Source organism: Ictidomys tridecemlineatus, chromosome 7, assembly GCF_052094955.1.
Source record: "Ictidomys tridecemlineatus isolate mIctTri1 chromosome 7, mIctTri1.hap1, whole genome shotgun sequence".
NCBI lineage: Eukaryota > Metazoa > Chordata > Mammalia > Rodentia > Sciuridae > Ictidomys > Ictidomys tridecemlineatus.
In genome coordinates this window covers 134,684,392-134,705,530 of record NC_135483.1, presented here as the reverse complement: position 1 = coordinate 134,705,530, position 21,139 = coordinate 134,684,392, and the positions used below count along the sequence as shown (strand labels likewise).

Sequence of the window (21,139 nt, the reverse complement as noted above, 5' to 3'; positions counted from 1 at the left end):
TAATCTAATTCTGAAATCTTCATTCTTAATTGCTGTGTTTGCAAAATCAGCAAGGAAACAATATTCCATGTGCACTTAATGCTTTTCCACCCCACCCTTTCCCTTTCAATGCTGGAGATAAAACCCAGACCTCATGCATGCTCAGCAATTGCTCTACCACAGAGTTACATCCCTATCCCTTGATATTTACTTTCTCTGAACTGCTACCACACTTATGTCATTATCATAAAGCTTGCCATCAATTTTCTTATTGCTTCTATAATCTGTTATAAATTGATAATTTAATGTTATTTCATTGTCAGGAAAAAATAAAAGTTCCTCCAACCTACAACTTTTCTTTCGAATATTTAAGAAAGTTCCCTCCCTCCTTTGAAAAGCAGTCCATCTGCATTGATGTTGTCCTAAAATTTTTCTTGCAAACACCTTCTTGATACCATTAGTTCCACAAATTTACTTGATTTAACCACAGTTTTACTTGATATAACAGTGGAACACATCTTTTAGATTTAGGATGCTGAGTAACAATCAAATTTCTATTGCTAGAAAAGTAACATAAGCGATCTAAGGACAGTTTCTTTACCTGTAAAATAAATATTATAATTTTCTCAACACCTGTTTATGGGATTGATATAAGAATTCAAAGAAATAATCCCTATGGCTCTCAGCACAGTTTCTAGCTCACAGTGAATACATGGGAAAGTTTAGCTATTACTATCATTGTTACCATTATCCAACAGACTCTCTACAATTATCTACCTTATTTTCTTAAAAATAAAATTTTGTGTGAGCCAAGCTAATCTCTTTGTTTAGACCTTCTTCATTATTGAAAGCTATATGTGTAACAACTGGCCCAGGAGTTTGGTGTGATCAATGGTAACCTAAGGGAACAGAGTTAGACAAGCTCACTCAGGAATTGAAATCCTGAATCCTGTTTCACAAAGGTGCATGGATAGAGGACTAATCACTGAGTGGAATGAACTTTCTCATATGTTCCCCCAATTTAGTCTCTCAGAAGGAAAATGTTTCCACTGCTGCCAGATTGAAATGTATTACACATATTAATGATTTCTCCATTTTTTTAAGAGAGAGAGAGAGAGAGAGAGAGAGAGAGAGAGAGAGAGAGAGAGAGAATTTTTTAATATTTATTTTATAGTTTTTGGCGGACACAACATCTTTATTTTATTTGTATGCGGTGCTGAGGATGGAACCCAGTGCCGAGCGCATGCCAGGCAAGCGTGCTACTGCTTGAGCCACATCCCCACCCCCTGATTTCTCCATTCTGACTCCCACCTTTTGAGAGTAGCTCCTGACCTTAATCCTTCCTGCCTGCTATTGCTCCATCTTCACTTAGAGAAAATACTATCCACTACTTCTAGAACTAGCAGCCTTCAAAAAATCACATTCTCTCTCTATAGCACTTGCCTTTCATCTATCAAAGGATCTCTAGCCACAGTGCCAGGAAACAAAGAATAGCTCCTAAAAATCCTGGGGAAGTGCAGGCCACCTCTCTCTTGCCTGTAGAGGAGGCCTGGCATTGATTATTCACAGATACTGTGGTGGAACCTTGTCAGGCAGTTGACATGTTAAAAAGAAGTTACACCAGCTTCTTTGTGAGTGACCTTTCCCTCTTTCCAGTAAAAATGGGAAGAATTGTAAGAGGCAGTGTATCAGTTTATTCCATCTTACTTAAGGAAGTATGATATGAAAAAAATCGTTAACAGTGGTAAACAGGTTGGACATTATCATCTTAGCTACTCCATAAATGTATCCAGAACATCACAAAAACATTTTTAAACTGATAATGGAAAAGAAAGGAGAGTCTTTAATTTTTTCTCTTAGAGGCATAAAATTTAAATTTTTGTGACTACATAAAAATAATTATTTTTATGTGTTACAGCAATACAAATTAATATTAAATGTCATCTATATATATAAACACTTGATACTTTCTGAAATTATTTATGTACTTGAATTCTCTATTCATTACATATTAGAGAGATGTTTTATTTCAGTAAACTAATAGATGATATGTGATATGGTAAGTTTCTTTCTCTTTAAACCCACTCTGCATTCTCTAGCTACATTATTCTTATCAAAATATCTTAGCTCATTTTAAATTCCTGATAAAAAGCCATCTGTAGTTTTGAATTGCCTAAAGGAAAATCCACTTTATTATGCACAGTCAGCCATTTCGTAAATTAGACTCTACACAATCTGGCCCTAGCTTATTTTTTACTATTCCCACTCCAAATTCCCTGTTGCAGTCCAATCGTTCCTTGCTGTCATAAAGGACTCTGTTCTGCCTTTTCCTTCTCTTCTCCAATGTATGCCAGATACATAGAAGAAATGACATCAAATCCATAACACAGCTATGACTTTTGATTTGTTTCTATTCCATTTAACTCTTTGACCATTTATTTCTGCTCTATAGAATTTTATACTTTCCTAAAAGCAAAATGTTTGTTGTTTGGGGGATGGCTGTGGCTTTAAAATGTATCTACAAATTACCTGATACTCTTCTCTTCAAAAAATGGAGACTAATTTCTTCTGAAGTGTGAGCTTCTTCTAACGAACAGAGCACAACAGAGGTTATAGAGAATGACTTTCAAGATTAGAACACAAAGAAGACCTACACTTTGCCTTCTCTCTTCTGTCTGCTTTGGGAGAAACCAGTGGTGATGTTGTAAGAATATTCAACATTCCTATCAAGAGGCCCATGTAGAGAGTAACTGAGATCTTCAATCAACAGCCAACAATGAACTGAGACCACCTGGCCCTAGCCATAAGACTGAGCCTTCTTACAAGCTGACCCAGAAGCTCCAGTCAAGATGATGATAGCCTCATCAACACCTTCACAGCAACCTCATAATCCATCCTGAGCCAGAGTCATATAGATAAATTTCTCCTAAATTCCCAACCAACAAAAACAATATTTGATGTTTTAAACCACCATTCATATTTCTGAATTATACACTGTGCATGTTTCTTGATATTTCATACACAGATCACGGCCCGGGATTAACTCAGTGATTGAGAACTCACCTAACATACATGAGGCCCTAGATTTGATCCTCAAAAAACGAAACAAAACAAAAATCAGGATTATTTAAGATAAAGATTCTGAAATATGGCAATGAATAGAAATTAATATTTTGCATTTTTACCCTATTCGTATATTTTCCTTTGGGGAATTGAAAGTTTTTTTTTATTTGAATGAAAATAAGTCTATAGGTTAAAATAATGGTCATATAGTTCTTTTCCTGTTACATTGGTTTGACTCCTCCTCAAGCAAAGCAGCATGATTCCTTTACTTAAAGCCTAAGAAAGGCTCTTTCCCACATGTATACTATCCTGTCCCAAACCACTGGGTATACTTTTCCCTGGTTTAGAATGATCACCTTTCTCCCTACCAAACCAACCTTACATCATAATTAAAGATATTTCAGGTCCAAACTCTTTGATGGAGTTCCATGATAATATTAAGCAATGTTTCCATTTTGTGAATCTGGTAGACAGCTTTCATTTCCACATTTCAAACATCATAGATAAATTTCTATTTTTAATTCCTGTTAGAGTAAATGTCATAACACTGTGTCATATTGATCTTTCTTTTACCTTTCTCACATGTCTAAGATGAGTCAGTGGTGCTGGGCATGGTCAATTTTGTATAGAAGTGACAATCTATGTTTCTTGGTTCAATGTTACTGATTCAAACTACAATTTCTACATTCCAAATAACCTGTATATTTTAAAAAACTGAGATGATTAATATTTTTTAAAATTTTAATTTTTAGGAAACTTGAATTTAAACATGTTCAAAAGATATTTTTGTTCCTACTTAGAAATAAAATGAATTCATAATGACACTTCTATACTTTAGTACAAGAACTGAAAGATAAAAGCCCAAGACCTTCCCTTCCAATAGTAAGAGGAACAGCGAGGAAGAACAATGTTGGTTCAAGAGGCATTTTGAGGGTCTGTGTGAATTAAAGACATCTAAATAATGCTTGGCTCTTGCAATCATGAATAATAGAAAATAGGAAATAACTTTGACACAAAAACAGTTCACAAAGATAATGCAAAATGTTCACCAGTTTAGTGTACTTTTTCATGATTACATAATCATATACTGAAAGTAAGGAAAACATTTTTAGTACATACCACGAGGTTTCCAATTACCATGACCATCATGAAGACAGTAAGGCACATGGTTTGGCCAGCAACCTCCATACAGTCCCACATGGTCTCTATCCACTCTCCACACAGCACACGGAACACAATCAGGAAAGAGTGGAAGAAATCGTGCATGTGCCAGCGTGGGAGTTCACAATCATTGGAAATCTTGCAGACACATTCTTTGTAGCTCTTTCCAAAGAGCTGCATGCCAACCACAGCAAAAATGAAGACAATAATGGCCAACACCAAGGTGAGGTTTCCCAGTGCCCCCACGGAATTGCCAATGATCTTTATAAGCATATTCAAAGTTGGCCAAGACTTTGCCAACTTGAAAACTCTGAGCTGGAAAAAAAGAAAAAAGGGCTGTTAATGACCTACATTTATTTATTTTCTTCTTTTTTTCCCCTTTTTCTTTTTACAGCAAGAAATGCAGATTGTAATTTTATTTTTTTGGTTTTGGTTCACACTACAATTTACAGAAAATGATACAAAAGCCACAAAATTTGTCTTTTATCTTTTTTCTAAAAGTGCTTTTATTAGTGCATTTTAGTTTTTCATAATAGTTGGGTTCATTTTGACATAATTATACAAGCATAGAATTTAATTTGTTCATTTCAGTCCCCACTGCCTCCTCTTTCCCTTCCCTCCTGCATCTCCCTCTTTCCTTTCCTCTATTCTACTGGTCTTACCTTTATTTATTTATTCACTCATTTTTAATGAATGCTTTATAGTTATGCATAAAGATGGAATGCACTGTGTAATATTTATATAGTACATTGCATAACTTTGAATGACCTACATTTCTGAAGCATCTGTGGTTTTGTTTCCAGCTGAAATCTACAGGGTGACTGTCTCAATTGTAGATTGATGGATTATTTAAGTGTCAAACTATTATCTAGCAAAGGTAGCAGGTATTTGATACCATGGGGATATTTTTAATTCTGAAATATACATGTTGTCAATAAAATAATTATGTTACAAGGTTTTTGAATCAGCATTTTAATAATAAGAATCCTACATGAGCATATGAAATATATCTTTTTTTTTAAAGGAACTAAGATATTTAAGATTAATGGTGGCTAAATAGCAGAGATTCAATTTCAGGGAAGTAGGAGCTCCCATTGTTTAAAAGCTCAAAGTTAATATAGTTTTCAGTATACTTAAAATATTATACTGAAGTGCAAAAATGCAAATAATATTAACACTTAAATTGCATATGGTGAGAGAAAAATCAACTGATCTTTTGAGTATTAACATTATTTTAATCTAACTACACCTTTAGTTTGTTGTAATATTAGGCAATATTTTTAAGATGTATTATATTTAAAGGAGAAATACATGGACTTAGTAAAAAGTTGCAGTTTTCAATCTGATGTCTTCAGTGACTTAATTAATCAACTCATTGTAGTGTGTCTCTCTGCCACTGTGCTTGACACTTTGGTTGTATTAGCATGCAGTGGCCTCTCAAGTACCATTTACAGTTAAACAACAGCAGTATTTTATTTCTGATGCTTCAATAAATGTCAGGCTGAGAGTAGTGCATTATTTAATGGCATCTAAGTGACCCAAAGGAGCAAATATAAGCACCAAAGTGTTAAATTTATTCCCAGAGAATAAATTTATGCAAAAGAGCCTGACATACTAAGTAAGATGTGCTAATGACATACACTCCCTTTTCCCCTAAACTGCATCACATTATCATGAAGGTTTACTAAACATCTTTTTAAAGTAGTTGCTCATATTATTTATCATATAATAATTTCTAACTTTTGTTCTGTTTCTTGCATCTTTATAGTTTCAAATTAGGTCAATATTCTTGAGACTTAGAAAAGGAAATCATAGTATCATAATTCTCTGGATCTCAATTCAAACTTAAAATTTGAAAGTAGCAAAGGAAATTTTCTTTCTTTCTTTCTTTCTCTTTCTTTCTTTCTTTCTTTCCTTCCTTCCTTCCTTCCTTCCTTCCTTCCTTCCTTCCTTCCTTCCTTCCTTCTTTCTTTCTTTCTTTCTTTCTTTCTTTCTTTCTTTCTTTCTTTCTTTCTTTCTCTCTCTTTTTCTTCTTATGCTTCTTTCTTTCTTTCTTTCTTTTGTGGTGCAGGGGTAAAACCCAGGGTCTTGTACATTTTAGACAAGTGCTCCACCACTGGTGGATCTATAGTAATGACACTGAGCACAACCTAAGCCCAAAGTAAAATTCTAAAAATTTCACAACAATGTCTTGAGGATAATAAGGATAAGATAAATCATCTAGAACTTGTCTTTGGTAACTATATATAACCTCTGTTATCTGAAAATAAATCACAAAAAGTTAAAACCAACTCAAAACAATAGCACAATAAAACATATCAAACTTTTGATGGAAATAAGTCTCTTGATTTTAAAAGATCAAAAAATATCTTTGAATAGCAAGGACCAAATAAAAGATGCATCTTTAAAATTAGCAAAATTTATAGAGGCAACTCTTCTCAAAGAGTGGTTTTGATAATTTTCTGATATGGCTGAAGGAACAAAGGTACAGAGCTCATTCTGTAATCCTCTCCTTTATGCACTGTTCCTTGTTCCAACTCTTGGCTATGAGTTGCTCTGTAATTGCTGAGGCCTGCAGAAAGGGGAACTCATCCTGTATCTAAATGAAGACTTATACCTGTACACAAACCTCAGATAACTGAGTTGACAACAGTGGTATTTAATTGTGATTTGGGTTTATGGCAACTTCCTCTTTCTACCTCCCAGTTAGACTTGCCTTTTGATTATGAGGGGGGAACTGTTGACTGTTGACTTGAATAAACTAAACAGAATCTATTTCTCAAAAATAAATAAAATTTGGGGCTGGGGTTGTGGCTCAGCATTAGAGCACTCGTCTATCATGTGCAAGGCCCTGGGTTCGATCCTCAGCACCACATAAACATAAATAAAATAAAGGTATTGTGTTATAAATAAATAAGTAAATAAAATTTACTTATCAAAACTTCAATGAAGAAGAAATTCCAATCTGGTGATGAGGCAATTTGGTTTGTTTCATGAGTGTATTAAAATATTAGAATTGTACAAATCCTAAAATTATTAGTAAATAAGAATGAAGACTAATTATTTAGAGAAATAAAAATTATCAACCCTTCTGAGTTAGTTTACCAGTCGGAATGATCGGAGAACTGACAATCCTTCCACATTTGCCAAACCAAGTTCCATTAAACTAAGGCTCACAATAAAACCATCAAAAATATTCCAGCCTTCTTGAAAGTAATAATATGGATCCATAGCAATGATCTTGAGGAACATTTCTGCTGTGAAGATCCCAGTGAAGACCTGAATGAGAAATGTAGTTGATTACAGAACTGTATACTCTTGACACACAAATTATTCTTGAGCAATTTCATTTACTCCCAACACATCAAAATTAAATTCTGAATTTTAAAAATTGGTTTGGGACCAATAAATTGGTACTTTCAAATGATTTGTGTTCAAATGAGTATTTAATTGTTGATTATAGTTAAGGTTTATCAAGTGATAAAGTGTACATGGATAAAGATACAATTAATACTCTTATTTGCAAATAGAAGGTGCAGTTGATTTATTGTGATCCACTGCTTGGCTCTGCCTGTGATCTCTCCAGTCTTCCAAAAACTCACCAGATGTTTACCTAGCAGTGCAGATTTTAGGCACCAAGCACAATGGATTGGTCCTCTCTCTTGGCCCTACAGATTAAGCTGGTCCTATGGAGGATTCATGTAAACTGTAATAAACATGGGCATTACTAACCCAATACATGTTAAAGATATTTTAAAAGTTCCTTTAGCTGGCAAAATGGTGGCAGCATTTTCCACTCTCTATTTCCAGAATGTACATTTATTTCAAGCCTTCTTTCTCCTCCATTTATTTTCAACAATGTTCTTATTCCACACTCTGTGTTTGCTTCTTAGAACGAATGGAAGTTGGACAACCTGAAATTTTCATTTCCTTTTATCTATAAAACTGATTACATGCATATCCATGCCTTTTCCTCCTTGTTAAAGTGAAAGAAGTGCCCCTGTTCTGAACTATTTTTCCCAATTGTGCTATGTGCCTCTTCAGACTTCCCAAAGAATCCAGTTTCTCAATTGAGGGATAGTTTCAACCTCTTCCTGCTACTGGCTGCTTCCTGTCGGGACTTTGTGGAAGCACAGCTTCTCAGTCCTTCCTCACCTTAAAAATATCATCATTGTCATCAGATAAACTCTACTTGTACTCCATTTCCCTTTCCAGTTGATGCCAACTATTATCTTCTAATAGCCAAATGTTCTTGTCTAAACTCATTAGTTGGACTCTTCACCTTACACTTAACTAACTCAAGAGTTTGGCTCAAAATGATCCTCCATACCTAATGAATTCTAAACTGGATAGCTTGATTTTTAAACAAAGGTAACTTCACCTAAGAATATACCCTCGTAACCAAGCTACCAGCATCTTACCAGTCATAGCAGCTGACTTCCAACCCATCAGAGGCTAAAAGCTGCCAAAACATTATCATATAAGGCAAATGCCTGCTGTAGACAAACAGGTTGTTTCTGTGTGCCACTTTCTTTTCTCTGGCTTTAAATATAAACGGCATGTGGCTGGGTGGTGAGTTCCATACCATCGCCCATCTGGAATGCTTCTCATTTCTAGAACCTCTCTATTTGTGCTTGGCTAAACTTTGTTAAATTAAAGTAGTCTGCTTTTCCCTGTAACAATCCACAATCTACCAATGAACATAAATTGCTTTAACTAACTTCACCAACATAAACTCATTGCCACAAATCTAATGGAAAATTTTAATAGTTTAACTTGTTCTTTTAGAAGCTTTTGACATTGTTTTCTATTTCTTGTTCCTTGAAATATTTTTCTGTCCTTGGTTTCCTTAATCTATTCCTTCCTGGATGCTTCTCAGTTGCTTTTTTTTTTCCTGGAACAAATTATTTAATATTGAAATTCTTCAAAGATCTCAAGACAATTTTACTCTAATTGTACCTTTTATAATAAGTTACATTTTTTATAATAAGCTTACATTTTGAGGTCTATTTTTCTGTTCAAGAATATCTCCAAAGCTGCAGGTGACACTTCTCTGATTATTCAATACTTCCATTTGGATGACTATCTCACATATAGCTCAAATTCAACAAGTCCAAAATTCACCTTATTGCTTTGTGTGCACATCCTTGCTTCTCTTCTGATTATTTTCTAAATCAGTAAATGAAATCTCTTTCTACTTAGATGGAAAACTCAGAAATCCAAGAGTTTTAGTATTTTTTTTTCAAAATACCCTTGAATACTTCAAATTGAAATGCACCCATGAGTTACAAGGGTACATAAATACATAACTATGTATATATTAATAATTTACTCTTCTATGTTGTTCAATAGAACCTCATTGTTTGGATATTTTATATTTGAATATTCACTTAGATAATATATAGCAATTTTTGGTCTCTTTTCCATAAATATTGGCCTATCTCAACTTCTCTAAATGTTCTCTTGTGTTTCATTTTAGAAACTCTGTTGTTTTAAATTTTATGCTTAGGCTACCATCCATTATCATCTTTTGTATATTATGTGAGATTGGAAATGAGGTTTATTTTTTATTATAAAAATATTATATATTTCTTAGTGTTCCAGAAATTTTTTTGCTAAAACCTCTTTTTTTTCTATTTTAATATCTTTGGTGTTTTATTCAAAACTGAGATAGAGTTTGGATCTATTTATGAATGTATGTTTCATTGATATATTAGAGTATGTCAATACCAAATATTCTAAATTAATGTAGCTTCATAAAAAGACTTCGAGTCATGTTTGTTAAGTCTTTGTTATTCTTTTGTCAGCATTATTTAGGCAATTTAAAGTCCTATGCATTTCCATATAAAATTTAAATTCAGTCCATCAACTTGTACAAAGAGAACCTGCCAAGATTTTAATTATGATCAGGTTGAATTGATAGACAAATTTGAGTAGAACTGATTTCTTAATAATATGATATCAACAATTTTGAATTTAATATTTAATCTTCTTTTTTTTGGGAGGATATCAGGAATTGAACCTAGGGGTGTTTAACCACTGAGCCACATCTCCAGCCCATTTTTGTATTTTATTAAGGACAGGGTCTCACTGAGTTGCTTAGTGCCTCACTTTTGCTGGGGCTGCCTTTGAACTCATGATCCTCCTGCTTCAGCCTCCTGAGCTGCTGGGATTATAGGTGTCCACCACTGCACCCAGCAATATTTAATCTATTTCATGAACACAGCATATATGTTCTGCTTATTTAAATCTTTAAAATTACTTTCAGTTATTTCTTGTAGTTTTTAGTGCAGATGTCTTGAAATTACTTGCAAGATTATTACTAAGTAGATTTGACATTTTAAATAAATATTTAAATTTGCTGTTTAGACACCATAATTGTTTTGCAGATTCATTACAACTTTTGTACACACATAATCATGTTGATGAAATAAAAATATCTTCTCACATTTCAACTTTTATATATTTTGTTTGTGTTTTCTCCCCTATTACACTCTAGTATCTAGTATTACACTCTAGTACACTCTGTAGGACTTCTAGTGCAATGTTGACTAGAAATAGCCAAAATTGATGTCCTGACTCAAAAATTGGCCCCTTTTTGGATCAAGTATCCAAATTTTCTTAGGGTTTCTATTCAATATTTTAATAATAAGCAAAATGTTAGCTGTGGATTTTCTTTTTTTTCCATTTTTAAAATTTGCTTTAATTAGTTACACATGACAGTACAATGATCTTGACATATCATACATTTGAATCAGATGGGATATAATTTCACATTTTTCTGAGTGTACAGGTTACAGAATTACATTGTAGCTGTAGGTTTTCTTATATGTCTTTTATTAATTTAAGAAAGGTACTTTCTACTCCTAATTTACTGAAGTTTATTTTTTATCACAAATGTCTAATTTTTTCAAATGCCTTTTCTGCAACTATCAATATTCTGTTATATTTTTTCTTCCCCTACTAGTCCTCACTTTCTCCCTCCCTCTCTGTCTTTCTTTTCTTCTTTTTTTCCCCTCTCTCTTTCACAATTATACCCCCAGCCCTTTTTCCTGTCTCAGCTTTCCAGGTAGTTGGGATTATAAGTGTGTGCAAACTTGTGTGGCTTTGTTCTCTTAACATAGTCAATTAATCACTTTTCAAATGTTCAATAAATATTGATTTTCTGAGATAAATTTCACTTTTCATAATTAATAAACTTTCTATTTACTGTTAGATTGTATTAATATTTTGCTAATGATTTTTCCCTCTATGTTTATAAGGGATGCTGTCCTGTAATTTTCTCTGTAACGTTAATGTTGTGCCATTTTATATGAAATGTTCTCGTTTTTTCATGTTTTACACTTACATATGTTTTAACTTTGCAACAATAAGTTGTCTTATGAAGAAATTTATAAAAAGACACTCTTTTATATTTCTCAATATTCATTCATTTCTAATGGCCATCAAGTTTATTCATTTCTAATAACCATTAAATTGAGAGTTTCTGTTGATTTGCTTTAAATTTAACAACCATTTCTTCTTCTCAAACCCAAGGACACTTTACAGCTGATCTAAATCCCCAGCTACATCCCTATCCCATTGTCTATTTTTTATCTTTAGACAGAGTCTCACTAAGATGCTGAGGCTGTCCTCAAACTTGCAACCTCCTGCATCAGTCTCTTGAGTCATTCGGAGTATGGGTGGGCACTACCATGCCTACCAAAAAAATTTCTTTTGAAATCTGTATTTTTATTTCAAACCCATCCCATATTTTTTCTATATGTAATTTCTAGTTGTTGATAGGCCTTTATTTTATTCATTTACTTATATGCCGTGCGCAGAATTGAACCCAGTGCCTCACACATGCAAGGCAAGTGCTCTACCACTGAGCCACAACCTCAGCCACATCCATCCCATGATTTTTTTAATCTTAAAATTTGAACTTATTAATTAAAAAATGTCTAGAGTATCCTTTTTAGTTTTCATTTTTCTGTTTATATTCTCTATTAATTCTTTATGACCATATTTTCTTTTAAATTGTTCAACATATTTCCAATAGTGCCTCCAGAATCCTTTTGCTTATTCTAACAAGTTACTTCCACACCTATTTCTATTGACTGCTTTTTTTGTCTCAACCATGAGATACATTTTTCTATTTATTCACATACCATCTAATTTTTATCTGGCATGAATATGTTCAATACCAAGAATACTTCAATGTAGGGAATTCATACTAAAGAAATCCATGTGATGTTAGGACAGGTGATATGTACAAGAATGTTTACTGCAACAGGAACATAAATTCTGGAATGAACTTGAGCATCCATTAACTGGTCATTAGAAGAATAAATGGTGGATATTAGGTAGTTTATAATTCAGTGACTTGTAGGATGTTCACAGAGTTGTACAGCCATGAAAATTGTTGAATTTAAGACTGATTTTTATCATCTCAAAAATAAATCACATACCATACCACCAGCATTTAGTTCAATAAGCCCAATCATGACTACCTGGTAACCACTGAATCTACCTTGTCTCTATGGATTTGCTTGCTTTGGACATTGTATATGAATGGAGTGGCAAAATATGTGACATTCTGCAACTGAGTTTGTACACTTATTGTAATGTATTCAAGATTCATCCATGTTGTAGTAGATAGCAATAGTTAATTCTTTTTTATGTTGAAAAGTTTTCCATCACAAGAAAATACCATGTATTGTTTATCCATTTCTTAGTTGATTGACATCTGAGTCATTTCTATTATTATGAACATTTGAGTTGCTTCTAAGTTTTATTATTACTATTTTTATTATCTGTTCACAAAAAAATTATTCATGTAGAAATGTTTTTAATTCACTTGTATACCCACAAGTGTAATCTCTGGGTCATAGGGTAACTCTTTTTCTCACATTGTAGGAAACAGTTATATTGTTTTTTAAAGTGGATATATCATTTTTATGTTTCCAAAAGAAATTTATGAGCATTTTATTTTTTATACATCCTTGCTAATAATAGTTCTAGTGTATTTTTCTGAAAATCACCTTCCTAGGGGATGAGGTGAGATCTCATAGAGGGTATCTGATGTTTCCTTTTTTTAAAAAAAATATTTTTTATTTGTTATAATTAGTTATATATGATAGTAGAATGTATTTTGACATATTATACATATATGGAATATAAGTTCTCATTCTTCTGTTTGTACCTGATGTGGAATTACATCAGTTATGTAATCATATATGCACATAGGATATTAATGTCCAATTCATTCTACTATCTTTCCTATTCCCAATAACCTCCCTTCCCTTTATTCCCCTTTATCTAATCCAAAGTACTTCTATTCTTCCCTAAACCACCCCTCCTTATTGTGAATTAGCATTTACATATCAAAGAAAACATTCAGCCTTTGGTTTTGGGGGATTAGCTTATTTCATTTAGCATGATATTCTCCAACTCCATCCATTTGTCAGCAAATACCATAATTTCATTCTTCGTTATGGCTCAATAAGATTCCATTGTGTATATATACCATATATTCTTTATCCAGTCATTTGTTGAAGGACACCTAGATTGGTTCCATAGTTTAGCTATTGTGAATTGAGCTACTATAAACATTGATGTGGCTGTGTCTCTGTAGTATGCTGATTTTAAGTCCTTTAGGTATAAACCGAGAACCTTAAATTATACTACAGAGCTATAGAAACAAAAACAGCATAGTATTGGCACCAAAACATACATATAGACCAATGATACAAAATAGAAGACATAGAGACAAACCCAAATAAATACAGTTATCTCATACTTGACAGAGGCACCAAAAACATATATTGGAGAAAAGATCACCTCTTCAACAAATGGTGCTGGAAAAAACAGAAATTCATTTGTAACAAAATGAAATTAAACCCCTATCTCTCACCCTGCACAAAACCCAATTCGAAGTGGATCAAGAACTTTGGCATTAGAACAGAGATCCTGTGCCCAATAGAAGAAAAGGTATGCCCAAATCTACATCATGTCAGCTTCTATAACAAGACTTCTTTAACAAGATTCCTAAAGCACAAAAAAGAAAATCAAGAATCAATAATGGGATGGAATCAAACTGAAAAGCTTCTTCACAGAAAAGGAAACAATCAAGAATGTGAAGAGAGTGCCTACAGAGTGAGAGAAAATCTTTGCCAGCTGCACCTTGGAGCATTAATCTCCAGGATTAATACTTAAAAAAAACAAAAACAAGTAACCCAGTCAATAAATGGGCTAAGGTCCTGAACAGACACTTTACAGAAGACGAAATACGTTTGATCAACAAATATATGAAAAAAATGTTCAACATCTCTAGCAATTAGGAAAATGCAAATCAAAAGTACATTGAAATTTCATCTCACTTCAGTCAGAATGGCAATTATCAAGAATACAAGCAACAAAAAATGTTGGCTAGGATGTGGGGAAAGGTTCACTCATACATTGCTGATGGGACTAGAAATTGTTGTTTCTTTTATATCTATCTATCTGTGTTCTATCTATCTTTATTTTATTTATTTTTATGCGGTGCTAAGAATCAAACCCAGTGCCTCATATATGCGAGGCAAGTGCTCTACCGCTGAGCCATAACCCCATGCCCAAATTATTTTTTTCTTTTTGAGCAGGATTTCCCACATTTTGCAGGCTGACTTTACACTTCTGATCCTTTTGCGTTGGCCTCCCAAACAGATAGGATTACAGGTGTGCGCCACTGCACATGGTTTTCATTGTGATTTTGATTTGCCTTTGCCTAAGGAATAATGGCGTTGACTATATTTTGTGTGTTTATTGGGCATTTGTATATGTTTTATTTTTTGCCAAAATGTCTATTCAAATCCTTTTGTTTATTCTTAAATTGAATTATATACCTATTTCTGAGTTATACAAATATGTGTACAAATTCTTATCAGATACATTATTTGCAAATATATCCTATTCCATGTTCTATCTTTTTATTCTATTGATAATTTTATTAGCAGAACAAATATTACTGATTTTGATGAAGTCCATTTAATTTTATTTTGTTGCTTATGTTTTTGATATCAAAACTAAGAATTCATTAATCATAGGTCATGAAGATTTAATTTTAAATTTCCTCCTCATTGTTTAGAGTTTTAGCATTTACATTTAGGTCAATGACTCATTCACTGTCCATTTTTGTGTATGTTCTTAGGTAAGTGTTCAATTCCATTACGTTGTGTATGGATATTAACTCACTCCACATCAATTACTTAACACTTCTTTGTTCAATTGTATTGTTTTGGCACCCTTGTTGAAAACAAATTGAACAAAAATGTAAGGGAGTTTCTAATGAAATCTCAATTCTATTCCACTGAACTCTACATCTATTTTTATGCCAGTACCAAATTGTCTTGCTTAACTTAGCTTTGAAATTAAACCCTATCTCTCACCCTGCACAAAATCCAATTCAAAGTGCATCAAGGACTTAGGCATTAGAGCAGAGATCCTGTGCCCAATAGAAGAAAAGGTAGGAATAAGTTTTAACATTAGCTTTGGAGTAAGTTTTAATGTTTTTAAGTTTGAGTTCTCTAACTTGGCCCTTCTGTGTTGATTGTTTTGGCACATGACCCATTGGCATTTCCATATGAGATTTGCAATCACTTTGTCAACTTCTGCAAATTAGGATTTTGAGGATTGCCTTAAATTTCCAGGTAGATTTAGTGAACATGACTATCTTAACAGTACTGTCTCCTAATTGATGAATATGCAACATCTTTCCATTTATTTGTATTTTAAAAATTTCTTTCAACAATATTTTGTAGTTTTAATGTACAAGTCTTATACTTATTTTGTTGAATTAATTCCTAGGCATTTTATTGTTTTTGATGCTATTATAAATAGAATTTTCTTAATTTCATTTTCAGATTATTCATTACTGCTGTATAGAAACATAATTGGATTTTGTCTCTTGATTTTATTCCTATTTTGCAACTCTGCTAGATTAATTTATTAGTTTTTTTAGTTATATTTGTGTTTGTGTGTATTGTCAGTAAGATTGTTTTCAATAAAAGAGAAGGTTGCAAATGGTTTTACATATTTCTTTCCAATCTGGATGTCATTCTTTAATTTTTTTCCCCCTGATTAAAACTTTTAGTAGGGCTGGGGAATATAGCTCAGTTAGTAGAGTGCTTACATTGCATGCACAAGGTCCTGGTTCAAACCCCGCACCAAGTAAAATAAGTAAGTAAATAAATAAACCTTCAGTACAGTGTTGAAGAGAAATGACTAGAGGAGACATACTTGTCTTGTTCTTGATCTCAAAGTGAAAGTATTCTTCAGTTTTACTATTTACTCTGATGCTAAGTGTGGGGTCTTTTTAGATGGCTTTTGTCAAATTGGTAAAGTTCCCTTATATGTTAATTTTGTTGAGTATTTTTTTAATCATGCAACTGACTTTTTATTAAATGTGATTTCTGCTTCTGTTGAAATGATTGCATGTTTTTAAAAGAAGTAATAAGGTACATTTTATTAACAATTTCTGTGTTGTTCCAATTTTGCATTTCTGAGATAAATTCCACTTGGTTCACTCCAACAACCCAAATACATTGTGTGATTGCTGTCCTAGAATTTTTTTGAGGATCTTTCTATCTATGTTCAATTGGGTAAGACTGGTCAATAGCTTTCTTTCTTTTCAATTTTTTTGTCAGGTTTTTATATCAGGTTATTTGAGCTTCATAAAATGAGTTGATAAATATTACTTTTTCTTTTGTTTTATGAACAGTTTTTTTTTTTTTTTGTACCAAGGATTGAACTCAAGGATCCTTAACCACTGACCCACATCTCCAGCCCTTTTTATATTTTAACTTGAGACAGGGTGTCAATAAGTTGCTGAGGCTGGCTTTGAACTTGTGATCCTCCTGCCTCAGCCTCACAGGTAGCTGGGTTTTGGACAGTTTTTTAAGAATTGATTTTGATTTTAAGTCTTCATTAAATATTTGCTAAAATTCACCAGTGAAACTATATTGGTTCACACTTTCCTTTGGTTATTAATTCAATTTTTACATGTTAAATATCTATTCATATTTTCTTTTTAGGACTTTATTTCCAAATATATTATGCTTTTAATAAAAATATCTTTTTAATTGACATAGGAAATTGTATGTTTTTATGTAGTACATGACATTTCAATATCTGTGCATTGTATAATATTTAATTCAAGGTAAGCATAGCTATCTTCTTCAACATTTATTATGTGATGAAAATACTTAAAATTCTTTATTCTAGGTTTTTAAAAAATCTATAATTTAGTAACTATTGACCACCCTATAACTTTCTCTCCTTTCACCTTTCCTCAGTTTCTTGGAACTTCCATTCTACTCTCAATTTCTGTAAGATAAATTTTTTAGATTGTGTATATGAATAAGATACTATAGTATTGTCTTTTGGGGTTCAGCTAATTTCACTTACATTTATGACTTCAAGTTCCATCCATGCTGTTGGAAATGACAGAATTTTGTTCTTTTTAATGGATGAGTAGCATTTCACTATGTATATGTACAATATTCTCTTTATCCCATGATAATTTGATGGAAATTTTGGTTTCCTGTTCTCAACTACTGCGAATAATGCTACAATAAACATGAGAGTACAGATGTTTATTTGACATACTATTTTCAAAGTGTTTGGATATATGTGCAGTAATGGGATTGTTATTTTTTAGAGGAACTTCCATAATATTTTCCATAATCACTATACTAATTTCTATTACTGCCAGCAGTCTATAAAGATTCCTTTCTGCATATCCTTGACAGCAGTTTTTGTCTTTTGTCTCTTTGGTAATAGTCATTCTACTTTCAGTGAGATGATATCTCATTGTGGTTTTGATTTGCATTTCCCTGATTATTAATGATGTTGAACATTTTTCATATACTTGTTGGCCATTTGAGTGTTGTTTTGAGAAATGCTGGGTAAATAACAGTCTCTTCAAATATGACAATTTTGAAGCTGGGCACCGTGGCACACACCTGTAATCCCAACAGCTTGTGAGGCTGAAACAAGAGGAAATTCCAGTTCAAAACCTCAGCAAGAGAAAGGCACTAAGCAACTAAGCAACTCACTGGGATCCTGTTTCTAAATAAAAATACAAACATACAAAAAAGGGGGGGGGCGGAGATGTGGCTCAGTGGTTGAGTGTCCCTGAGTTCAACCCCTAGGACCAAAAAAAAAAAAAAAAAAAACATAGTGATTAGACAGTTGAGTATCCACATGCAAAAGAATGAAGAATGAAATTGAACCACTAGTTAGTTTTTAACCATACACAAAACAACTCCAGATGGATTTAAAGACTTAAATTTAAGACCAGAAATCATAAAACCACTATAAAGAAGCATAAACAAATATTTAAGGGCACTGGAATGGGTAAGGATTTTTTGAATAAGACCTCAAAAGCACAGGAAACAAAAGTGAAAGAGATGAGATACATCAAACTACAAGATGTCTGCACAGCAATAAAACAATCACACAGTCAAAAGACAACTTAGAAGATGGGGGAAACTCTGCATAATGTACACATCTTTTAGTGGTTAATATCCAGAATATGTAAGGAAATGGAACAACTCATTTCGTCTTGGTATCTAATTTGTTGGCCTACAGTAGTTTACACTTTTCCTTATTCTTCTTTTGATTTCCATATGGTCTATGCTGATATACTGTCTTTATTCCTGATTTAGTATTTGAGTTTCCTTTTTTCCTGGTTAGTCTAGATAAAGACTTATGAATTCTGCTCATCATTTCAAAGAACTAACCTTTCAGTTTGTTCATTTCCTCTTGTTTTTTTTTCTATTTATTATTTTAATCTCTATGCAAATTTTGGGTTCACTTTGCTCTTCATTTATGCTCAAAATGTCCATGGTAAAAGGTGATTCTTCTAATCCATAGTCTAATCACTTCAGGGGAAAGGATATATTTATGATTTAAGGAATCATCTTTTTTACCATGGACATTTACAGTATATACCTTTGAAACACTGTTTAGTTGCCCAGTTAATTTCAGTTTGGAGTGTTTTCATTTTCCTCTATCTTAAAGTGTTTTCTAATTTCTTTTATAATGAATTTTTTAATCCATTGGTCACTTAAGAATAAATTGTATTTGGGGCTAGGATATAGCTCAGTTGGTAGAATGCTTACCACCCATGCACAGATCCTGGGTTCAATCTCCAGCACCACCACCAAAAATAATAATAAATTTTCTGCCATTATTTTTGTTATTGATTTCTAGCATTTTATTTCATTTATTTATCAAAAAGTACTTTTCAATAGTTTTATAACTTTTTAAGTTTATTGATGTTTATTTTGTCACCTAACATATAAGGGAAGCTTCCATGTGCACTTGAAAAGAAATTGCATCCTGTGTTTATATTTTCTAGTATTCCATGATTCACCTCAAAAGCAAATCCTGACATTCTTAAAACTTCTGAGAAGTTCTAATTTTAACTTCCCATCTATTGTTTATGTCTTTCCAGCACCCACCTTTCTTTCTTCTCATAATCGCATCCCAATTTTCTGCCTGATAGTGCCACTCATTTACTATTCAGTGATAAGAAGTTATTCTGATTTATCCACATATGACATTTTAATCCTACAATTAGAGCAATTGATTTGCTTAGAAATGGTCATGTAACTATCACATAGTTGATGATATTTACTTCTTGGATCTTAGTTAAAGTTGCTAGTTGGGAAGCTACAATCTTCCTGTTCAGGGACTTGTATGGGTACAATAAAGTCAGTAGCATCTTGAATACAGTAGGAGATATCCAGGCAGAGATAAAGGAAACATCTGGGAAGAGATGGGTCAAGAAGCTGATTCCCAATGGCAGTGATAAAGAACTGGAATCTAGTCAGGTTAGAATCTGGAGTTAATTCCAAATAAACTTCAGTTACTTAAGGTAATGAATTCCCTTATTTGTGCTTAACTCATTTGTGTTCTGATATTCACCTCCATAAACCTTTTTCATATCACATTCCCATTTTTTAGATTCCTATATAGGTGAAAATTTGAACTAAATAACATGACTGTCCTTTCCTACTTTAAGTTTCTATGATTTGTGGCCATAGCTTACAGTATGCTCTGAAATAGCCTTTGGGGTCTCTGTAGAGCCTTCAGACTGTCCAATGCTCTAGCAATTTATCATCGGCACAGTTTTCTTGATTGAAAAATATAGACAATCAATCATAGTATCTGCTACCTTAGGACTGGCTTTGTGGGAATCCAAAGACAGAGATTTCATCAAATCATAGAATGTAGTGCCTGATAAAAAAAATAAGCGGCCAACATACATTAACTTTATCATTAGTGAAGACCTAGCTCAAAAAAGAATAAAATTTAAATTATTAAAATGCATAGTGTTTAATTCAAATGCTGTATACTCTAACTTAGATTACAATGTTCACTATTTACATACAACCTGTCTAAATGCTCATTATCATGCTGTGTGGTGATGAGAAGGTAATAAGCACTTTATATTAGTACCAATATACTTTTGCTTTATGTTTTTATTTCTTTGATTTCTTTGTATAAGACCTTTCTACTTTCATTTCTATGCTACTTTCATTTCTAAAGCTAATGTAAAACCTATCATTTACAAATTCTAGAATTATAGCAGAAACTAAAATGGAAATAGCAATGCAACCACCATGTGAGATTTCCTCTTCAGGCATTTAAAAATGATGTTTCATAATTATTTCAAAATTATTATTATATTTGTTTTGCAAAGTTTTGGTTCTTAAAACCCGAGAAATGTGTCAGGATTCTATCATCATAGATCAATGGCCTCCATAATTCACAATTATCTAATGAATTCATAACTTAAATTCAATTTTAAATCAAAACTGTTCACAAAATCTCTGAATCTTTTGCATTATGTTTACCTATAATAATATATTTTTATTATTAAAAGAAAGAATGCTAAACTTTTGTTGTG

General features: G+C 32.7%; 1 protein-coding gene across 4 annotated transcripts in view; it reads right to left on the bottom strand.

Annotated features, from left to right (window-relative positions):
* LOC101972145 (sodium channel protein type 2 subunit alpha) overlaps window positions 1–21,139 on the bottom strand; it is a 208,214-nt gene that overhangs the window by 40,621 nt on the left and 146,454 nt on the right. For all 4 annotated transcript variants that reach the window (XM_078017511.1, XM_078017512.1, XM_078017509.1 and 1 more), the window contains exons 15-16: window positions 7,309–7,482; window positions 4,162–4,518 (exon numbers count right to left, since the gene is read on the bottom strand). In XM_078017511.1, the coding sequence (XP_077873637.1) occupies window positions 4,162–4,518; window positions 7,309–7,482 (531 nt within the window). The remainder of the gene's footprint in view (window positions 1–4,161; window positions 4,519–7,308; window positions 7,483–21,139) is intronic.